Raw genomic sequence first — 10,000 nt, 5'->3', positions numbered from 1 at the left:
CCTTCTTCTTCTTCTTTCTTCCTTCCTCTCTCTCTCTCTCTCTCTCTCTCTCTCTCTCTCTCTCTCTCTCTCTCTCTCTCTCTCTCTCTCTCTCTCTCTTTTTGGTGGGACGAAGACGACAAGTTTACATAATACTCGGGAGATTTTTCCCTTTTCTTAAAACACGGAACCATTACGTCTGTGGAACAAGGGTCATAGCTGTCCCTTATCTACTTTTAGAAAGAGAGAGATTAATAGTGTGTGTGTGGGGTTATAAAAATAAATATATAATATATATATATATATATATATATATATATATATATATTTATAAAAAAAAAAAAAAAACACAACAAAAAAAAAAAATATATATATATATATTTTAAATATATATATAATATAATATTTTAATATATTTTAAATATATATTTATAATTTATATTTACATATATATATATATAATATATTTTTATTTTTATTTTTAAATATATATATATATATATATATTATAATATATATTTTTTGTTTTTTTGTGTGTGTGTTGTGTGTGTGTGTGTGTGTGTGTGTTGTGTTGTGTGTGTGTGGTATGTGTGTTGTTTTTTTCTTTTGTAATATAGAGATTTATTATATATATATAATAAATAAAAAAAAAATTTTATATATATATATATATATATATATATATATATATATATATATTTTATATATGTATATATATATATATATATATATATATATATATATATATATATATATATATATATATATATATTTTATATGTCCATTTTGTTTTGACATGAAAACAATTTGTTGGACAGTGGTGCGATGTTGAAAAACCCCTTTATATATTTTAGTTTTTTATTTTAAAAAAATTCATGTTTGATAGCGGGTAGAGGAATTAGAAATTTATTACTTTTTGTGCAATGATTGCTGGATGGAAAAGTGTAGTTTAGGGTTTTGGAGGAACATTGAAAGTAATTTTTTCAAATAATTATTTTTCTTCTCTCTCTCTCTCTCTCTCTCTCTCTCTCTCTCTCTCTCTCTCTCTCTCTCTCTCTCTCTCTCTCTCTCCCCTCTCTCTCTCTCTCTCTCCCTCCCGCTCTCCCTCGCTCTCTCCCCTCTCTCTCTCTTTCTCTCGATCTATCACTATCTCTCTTTCTCTTTTCTCTCCTCTCTCTCTATCTCATCTCTCCCTCCCCCCCCTCCCCCTCCCCCTCCTCTCTCTTCTTCTCTCTTCTTCTTCTCTCTCTCTCTCACTCTCCCTCTCCCTCTCTCTCTCTCCCTCTCACTCTCTCACCTTCTAGGAACGAATCTCTAGGAACCTGTAGGAAAACTTGTGTGCTAGTTTTTGGGTTCATTTTTTGATTGTTAAATTTGAGGACTTGGCTAGTAAAGAAACTGTTGGGGGAGATATATGCTGTAATGCCAATGTCTGAAAACTCTCTGGAGGAGAGATGGAGAAATAGGGGGCAGCCAACTGTTGGGTTCTAGGCCATTTTTCTTCCTTTCTTTTTTCTCTCTTTTTTTTGTTTTTGTCTCTTTTCTTTCTTGTTTTGTTTCTTTTGTGTTGTTGTTCCTGTTTTTTTTTTTTTTTTTTTTTTTTCTTTCTTTTTGTCTTTTTCTTTCTCTTTTTTTGTTTCTTTCTTCGTCTGTCTGTCTTCTCTTCTCTCTCTTTCTTTCTCTCTCTCTCTCTCTCTCCTCTCTCTCTCTCTCTCTCTCTCTCTCTCTCTCTCTCTCTCTCTCTCTCTCTCTCTCTCTTCCCTTCTTTCCTTTTTTTTTCTAAGTGAAGTTTAACTTTGTTCTGGGTAAAAAGGTTTTTTCTCCATTTTTTGGGGGGAATAGTTCCCGTGGCCCCTTTTGGGAAAGACCCAAAACTTGTGAAGGCCAAAAATTAACCCTTTTTTTTTTTTTTTTTTTTTTTTTTTTTTTTTTTTTTTTTTTTTTATAGGCACACTAGTCATATCTAATCTAAATTCACTGTTTTTTTAAAAAGAAAATGATTAATGATTCAAATAATTATAGATAATGAGATAAGCCATGACACTTTTCTTAATTACGATAGGTGTCGGTATTCATAGAGAAAAAAGGAATGAATATTAAAAAAATTTTCCCCCTAAAAAAGAAAAGAAGTTTATTAATTTATCTGGGAAATCTTCATTAAGATGATAATGTTTACCTTCATCAGGAATCCTTTTTTTTTTTTTTTTTTTTTTTTGATAATGATACCTAACGTAACTTTTTGTAATACCTTATTCACTTATTTTAAAATATAAAATTGTTTTAATTTTAAAAATTTATTTTTTTTGATAATTTTAAAAATTTTTTTGTTAAAAATTTTTTTTTTTTTTTTTTTCCTAAGGCAGTTTTTCTTTCTGGAACAATATTCATTAGCAATATTCATTACGTTCTCTATCAGTGAATATAAGAAAGACCATCCCTGCCCGAAATCCTACTGACATGTAAATATTATAACGGAGATTATAAACAAAAGACAAAGACAGGATAAAAAGAATTGACAGACGTAAAAAAACAAAAAGCATCATAAAAAAAAAGATAATTTTAAGAAGGAAAATTTTAAGCTACGATAGATTGATGATGTAGATAGATAGATAGACAGAAAGATAGAGAAGGACCGAGACAAATAGTCATATAGATAAATAGACAGACCGATAGACAGATAAATAAATAGGGTCACTGATAGACAGAAAGTTGGAAAAAACATCAAAATAAGAAGATAAACAGATAAATAAAACCAAGTAGATAAAAGAAAGGAACCCTATTTTTTTTCGGCGAGGGAGAAAAATAACAAAAAATATAATATTCAAGAACGCACATTCTCACGCTGGCAGATAGATAAATATAGATAGATAGAGATTGATAGTTAGATAGATAAATATAGATAGATAGATAGATAGACACAGATAGATAGATAAAGATAGATAGTTAGATAGACAGAGACAGATGGTTAGACAGAGACAGATAGTTAGATAGATAGATAGACAGAGACAGATAGTTAGATAGATAGACAGAGACAGATAGATAGAGAGACAGAGACAGATAGTTAGATAGACAGAGACAAATAGTTAGAAAGAAAAATAAACAGATAGATAGAAAGACTCACTGATAGACAAGAAGTTCGAAAAATATGACAATAAAAAGAAACGAAGATACACAGACAGATAAATAAATAGGCTTTTCCATAGGGAAAAATATGAGAAAAAAATAACAAAACACCTCATCACCAGGAACACCTTTTTTTTTTCTTCTTTTCTTTTCTTTTTTTCTTTTTTTTTTTTTTAGCTCACACACTTCTTTCTTTCTAATCTTTAGTCTATGTTGCTTTATCTTCAGTTTTAATTCCCCCTTCTCCCTCTCCCCCCTCCCCCTCCCTCCCCCTCCCCGTGGGCCTTCTCCCGCCATTCATCAAGATTTTCTTTTTCTTTTTCTTTTTTTCATGAAGATGTATTGAAAGGAAGCGAATCTTGAGAGGAAGGAACTTGGGATTTCTTGGGAATTTTTGGAATTTCTCGGGAATTTTGGAATCTCTCGGGACTTTGGAATCTGTTAGGAATTTTATTTTTATTTTTTTTTTAAGGATTTGGATTTTCTTGGGAATTTGGAATTTCTTGGGGGAATCTGGCGTTTCTCAGGGACTTGGAATTTCTTAAGATTTGAGAATTTCTTAGCAATTTGGAATCTTTTGAAGAAAATGGATTTTCTGGGGAATTTGGAATTTCTTGAGATTTTGGAATTTTACATTTGTTCTGGGAAATTTTTGGGAAATTTTCTCGGGAATTTTGGAATCTGTTAGGAATTTGGAATCTGTTAGGAATTTGTTTTTTTTATTTTTTAAGAATTTGGATTTTATTGGGAATTTGGAATTGTTTTGGGAATCTGGCGTTTCTCAGGGACTTGGAATTTCTCAGGGACTTGGAATTTCTTAAGATTTGAGAATTTCTTAGCAATTTGGAATTTCTTGGAAATTTTGGAATTTCTCGGGAATTTTGGAATCTGTTAGGAATTTGGAATCTGTTAGGAATTTGTTTTTTTTTTATTTTTTAAGAATTTGGATTTTCTTGGGAATTTGGAATTTCTTGGGGGAATCTGGCGTTTCTCAGGGACTTGGAATTTCTTAAGATTTGAGAATTTCTTAGCAATTTGGAATTTCTTTAAAGATTTTGGATTTTCTGGGGAATTTCGAATTTCTTGAGATCTTGGAATTTCTTAGCAATTTGGAATTTCTTGGGAATTTTAGGAATTTCTCGGGAATTTTGGAATCTCTCGGGACTTTGGAATCTGTTAGGAATTTGATTTTTATTTTTTTTTAAGAATTTGGATTTTCTTGGGAATTTGGAATTTCTTGGGAATCTGGCGTTTCTCAGGGACTTGGAATTTCTTAAGATTTGAGAATTTCTTGGCACTTTGGAATTTTTTTTAAGATTTTGGATTTTCTTGAGAATTTGGAATTTCTTGAGATTTTGGAATTTCTTGGGAATTTTGGAATTTCTTGGGAATTTTGGAATTTCTCTGGAATTTTGGAATCTCTCGGGAATTTGGAATCTGTTAGGAATTTGATTTTTTTTTTTAAGAATTTGGATTTTCGTGGGAATTTGGAATTTCTTGGGGGAATCTGGCGTTTTTCAGGGACTTGGAATTTCTTAAGATTTGAGAATTTCTTGGCAATTTGGAATTTTTTAAAAGATTTTGGATTTTCTGGGGAATTTGGAATTTCTTGAGATCTTGGCATTTCTTAGCAATTTGGAATTTCTTGGGAATTTTGGAATTTCTCGGGAATTTTGGAATCTCTCGGGACTTTGGAATCTGTTAGGAATTTGATTTTTTTTTAAGAATTTGGATTTTCTTGGGAATTTGGAATTTCTTGGGGGAATCTGGCGTTTCTCAGGGACTTGGAATTTCTTAAGATTTGAGAATTTCTTAGCAATTTGGAATTTTTTTTAAGATTTTGGATTTTCTTGAGAATTTGGAATTTCTTGAGATTTTGGAATTTCTTAGCAATTTGGAATTTCTTGGGAATTTTGGAATCTCTCGGGACTTTGGAATCTGTTAGGAATTTGATTTTTTTTTTAAGAATTTGGATTTTCTTGGGAATTTGGAATTTCTTGGGAATCTGGCGTTTCTCAGGGACTTGGAATTTCTTAGGATTATAGAATTTCTTGGCAATTTGGAATTTTTTTAAAAGATTTTGGATTTTCTGGGGAATTTGGAATTTCTTGAGATCTCGGCATTTCTTAGCAATTTGGAATTTCTTGGGAATTTTTGGAATTTCTCGGGAATTTTGGAATCTCTCGGGACTTTGGAATCTGTTAGGAATTTGATTTTTTTTTTTTTTAAGGATTTGGATTTTCTTGGGAATTTGGAATTTCTTGGGGGAATCTGGCGTTTCTCAGGGACTTGGAATTTCTTAAGATTTGAGAATTTCTTAGCAATTTGGATTTTTTAAAGATTTTGGATTTTCTGGGAAATTTCGAATTTCTTAAGATCTTGGAATTTCTTAGCAATTTGGAATTTCTTGGGAATTTTGGAATTTCTCGGGAATTTTGGAATCTCTCGGGACTTTGGAATCTGTTAGGAATTTGATTTTTTTTAAGAATTTGGATTTTCTTGGGAATTTGAAATTTTGGGGGAATCTGGCGTTTCTCAGGGACTTTCGGCATTTCTTAGCAATTTGGAATTTCTTGGGAATTTTGGAATTTCTCGGGAATTTTGGAATGTCTCGGGAATTTTGGAATCTCTCGGGAATCTGTTAGGAATTTGATTTTTTTTAAGAATTTGGATTTTCGTGGGAATTTGGAATTGTTTTGGGAATCTGGCGTTTCTCAGGGACTTGGAATTTCTTAGGATTTTAGAATTTCTTAGCAATTTGGAATCTTTTGAAGAAAATGGATTTTCTTGAGAATTTGGAATTTCTTGAGATTTTGGAATTTCTTAGCAATTTGGAATTTCTTGGGAATTTTGGAATTTCTCGGGAATTTTGGAATCTCTCGGGACTTTGGAATCTGTTAGGAATTTGATTTTTTTCAGAATTTGGATTTTCGTGGGAATTTGGAATTTCTTGGGAATCTGACGTTTCTCAGGGACTTGGAATTTCTTAAGATTTTAGAATTTCTTGGCAATTTGGAATTTTTAAAAGATTTTGGATTTTCTGGGGAATTTGGAATTTCTTGAGATCTTGGAATTTCTTAGCAATTTGGAATTTCTTGGGAATTTTGGAATTTCTCGGGAATTTTGGAATCTCTCGGGACTTTGGAATCTGTTAGGAATTTGATTTTTTTTAGAATTTGGTTTTTCTTGGGAATTTGGAATTTCTTGGGGGAATCTGGCGTTTCTCAGGGACTTGGAATTTCTTAAGATTTGAGAATTTCTTAGCAATTTGGATTTTTTTTTTTAAGATTTTGGATTTTCTGGGGAATTTGGAATTTCTTGAGATCTCGGAATTTCTTAGCAATTTGGAATTTCTTGGGAATTTTGGAATTTCTCGGGAATTTTGGAATCTCTCGGAATTTTGGAATCTGTTAAGAATTTGATTTTTTTTTTAAGAATTTGGATTTTATTGGGAATTTGGAATTTCTTGGGGGAATCTGGCGTTTCTCAGGGACTTGGAATTTCTTAAGATTTGAGAATTTCTTAGCAATTTGGAATTTTTAAAAAGATTTTGGATTTTCTGGGGAATTTGGAATTTCTTGAGATCTTGGAATTTCTTAGCAATTTGGAATTTCTCGGGAATTTTGGAATCTCTCGGGACTTTGGAATCTGTTAGGAATTTGATTTTTTTTATTAGAATTTGGATTTTCTCGGGAATTTTGGAATCTCTCGGGACTTTGGAATCTGTTAGGAATTTGATTTTTTTTTTAAGAATTTGGATTTTCTTGGGAATTTGGAATTTCTTGGGGGAATCTGGCGTTTCTCAGGGACTTGGAATTTCTTAAGATTTTAGAATTTCTTAGCAATTTGGATTTTTTTTTAAGATTTTGGATTTTCTTGAGAATTTCGAATTTCTTGAGATCTTGGAATTTCTCGGGAATTTTGGAATCTGTTAGAAATTTGATTTTTTTTTTTTTTTCTTTTTTTTTGAAGAAGAAGAAGAAGAAGAATTTGGATTTTCTTGGGAATTTGGAATTTTCTTGGGAATCTGGCGTTTCTCAGGGACTTGGAATTTCTTAAGATTTGAGAATTTTTAAATTTAAATTTTTTAAAAGATTTATTTTCTGGGAATTTAATTTTTGGGGAAATCTCGTTTCTCAGCAATCTAGAATTTCTTAAGGAATCTTTTTTAAAGGAGAATCTCAAAAAATTTCTTGGTAAAGACTATCCACTCGGTATCTTACAATTGCTTAATTAAAAAGCTTAACGAGATAAATACGCTAATTAGGGTTGAGTAAAAAAAATAGCTTATCCTAATCTATCATATTTATAATTCATATTATCATCACAAAAATAGTCATACTACCACCTATGCTAGTCTTAATCAAGTCATTGCCGTTATCATCATTATCATCAACCTATTCATGATAGTTATCACTATAATCCTAATTACATCGCTCCCTCTTATAACCATGATCATCTATCTATTTGTGTAGCGTATTTGTATCTATTTATCTATCGCAAAAAAATCCAAAGTAATCCTTTATGGACCAAACCAAAGATGTTTAGCTATTAGTGTTTAGAATTATCTTCCTGTTGTCACGTGGTTACGTTCTATTACCAGAAATGATGATTAATAAATGTGATGATTATAATGAGACTTGAACAGAGAAAGAGAGTGAGAGAGAGAGAGAGAGAGTGAGACTGGGAGAGAGAGAGAAAGAGAGAGAGAGAGGGAGAGAGAGGGAGGGGGTGAGAGAGAGTGAGAGAGAAAGAAGAGAGAGAAGAAGAGAGAGAAAGAAGAGAGAAAGAAGAGAAAAGAGAAGAAAAAGAAAGAGATAGAAAAGAGAGAGAGAGAGGGGAATAGAAAAAAAGAGAGAGAAGAGACAGAGAAAAAGAGAAGAATGAGAGAAGGGGAATGACGCGAGAGAGAGAGAGAGAGATAAACATGAGGGTTACAAGAACCGAAAAAAGTGTGGGTTGTAAAAATGCATTTATGTTGCAGATCATACGGGTCATTATTTAGCAACACCTGTCAATGGATAATAACACATCCATTCTACCTTTACGCCAGGTAGTCACAGGTAAACCCTCGAGGTATCATGATATTAGCGCAGCCGCCAAGTACAATGTCTTTTGTTAAATTGAATGTGAATTGAACCACCAACGGGTATAGCACAGTCAATCCATGAGAGAATTAATTTTTATATCATACCAAATTGATTGTAAATCTTAAATGGATTGAATGGGTAGATAGCAACATGAACTTTGTATAGAAACATTATTTTCTTTGTCACGGCTTCATGGCAGATAGAAAATAAAGGTAGAGTGTACGATTTTTCTTGGGAATTTTGGAATCTGTTAGGAATTTGATTTATTTTTTTAAGAATTTGGATTTTCTTGGGAATTTGGAATTTCTTGGGAGAATTTGGCGTTTCTCAGGGACTTAGATTTTTTTTTTTTAATAATCTTTTTAAAATAACAAAAAATATATGGCAGATAGGAAATAAAGGAAGAATGTGAGTAATATTTCAACTATTTTCAGTCAGTCTGAGTGAAAGCGGATTCCTGGCCAGGTGAAAATGACGCCAAGGTGACCCCGTTACAGGAACGCAGGTGGAAATGAGGTCACGGAGCATCTGCCCGGGCTCTGGGGGACTCGGTCAAAGGTCACCAAGTACACGTCATTCTGTCATCCGGGTTCCGTCACGTGACCGCGCGAAGGTGTCCGAAATCCCTCTGCTACGGGGTCGACGCCGCGCCTCTAGCCTCGCACGGGGATTGCCCTGCAGCGGTGATCTAGCCTCCCTACGTCTTATATGATGACGATCATGATGGTTATGGTGATGATGATGGTTATGGTGATGATGACGATGATGATGGTTATGGTGATGATGACGATCATGATGGTTATGGTGATGATGATGATGGTTATGGTGATGATGACGATCATGATGGTGGTGATGATGATGACGATGATGATGATGAAGATGATGGTTATGGTGATGATGATGAAGATGATGGTTATGGTGATGATGATGATGATGATGATGATGACGACGATGAAGATGAAGATGATGGTGAAGATGATGATGAAGATGATGATGTCTTTCTTGTGGGAGTTACAATACACATAATTCGGGTAGCGTTGCCCATCAGAGAGTTGAGATACAAATGGCATGGGTATGAGGCCGTGGTCACCCCCCCCACCCCCCCCCCACCCACCCACCCACAAGAGGATTAAATTCTTGGACAGTCAAGCATCATCAGCGGCAGATAGAAAGGATTTGAAAAAAAAAAACGCCATTTTTAGAGAATTAATCTGTTGTTGCCAAAAAAAAAATCATAATAATCATCATCGCCATTTTTTTGAGGATTAATCTGTTGTTGCCAAAAAAAAAGAAAATCATCGCCATTTTTAGAGGATTAATCTGTTCAGAGGTGCAACTTTCAGTATATCAGTAACGAAACCTTTTGTAAACGAAATCAGAAAGGTGATGATGTCACCGTCAGTATAACCTGGTACACGTGATGGTCAAATTATAGAACTGTGGGAAGTGACAGACAGGATTAGGATGAGGGTGATTGTGTCAGGAGAGATAACGAAATAGTTCCTGACCCATTTTACCCATTTTTTTTTTTTTTTCTAAGATTTATGGAGCTTCATTTCACGCTCATTTCACGCTTCGAGGATTATCATGATTTAAGGTAAGGTTTAAAAAAGTTTTATTTGTCGCGAAAAGGAAGAATTGTTCTTGCTTTCAGGTAACTTTCTCTTTCTCTCTCTCTGTCTCTCTTTCTCTCTCTTTCTCTTCCTCTCTCTCTCTCTCTCTCTCTCTCTCTCTCTCTCTCTCTCTCTCTCTCTCTCTCTCTCTCTCTCTCTCTCTCCCTTTCTCTCTCTCTCTCGCTCTGTTTTTTT

At 33.2% G+C, this 10,000-nt stretch overlaps 1 protein-coding gene across 1 annotated transcript; it reads right to left on the bottom strand.

Annotated features, from left to right (window-relative positions):
• Positions 1-4,148: 4,148 nt before the first annotated feature.
• LOC138863073 (uncharacterized) lies at positions 4,149-4,726 on the bottom strand. The gene is made up of 2 exons (XM_070126805.1): positions 4,401-4,726; positions 4,149-4,275 (listed from the first exon to the last, which is right to left on the bottom strand). Exons 1-2 carry the CDS (start codon positions 4,724-4,726, stop codon positions 4,149-4,151), a joined length of 453 nt encoding a protein of 150 aa, XP_069982906.1.
• Positions 4,727-10,000: the final 5,274 nt, after the last annotated feature.

The sequence above is a fragment of the Penaeus vannamei genome, chromosome 10 (assembly GCF_042767895.1).
Source record: "Penaeus vannamei isolate JL-2024 chromosome 10, ASM4276789v1, whole genome shotgun sequence".
In the NCBI taxonomy this organism is placed as follows: Eukaryota; Metazoa; Arthropoda; class Malacostraca; order Decapoda; family Penaeidae; genus Penaeus; species Penaeus vannamei.
The sequence above is the reverse complement of the archived record's forward strand: the minus strand, read 5'-3'. Positions and strand labels throughout refer to the sequence as shown.

What these genes read in the sequence shown, in the direction of transcription:
- LOC138863073 (XM_070126805.1), bottom strand. Translation starts at nt 4,726, where the DNA reads ATGCCAAGATCTCAAGAAATTCCAAATTCCCCAGAAAATCCAAAATCT. An exon ending in ATCTTAAAAAAAATTCCAAA is followed by an intron (nt 4,276 to 4,400) that starts GTGCCAAGAAAT and finishes AATTCCTAACAG; the next exon opens with ATTCCAAAGTCCCGAGAGAT.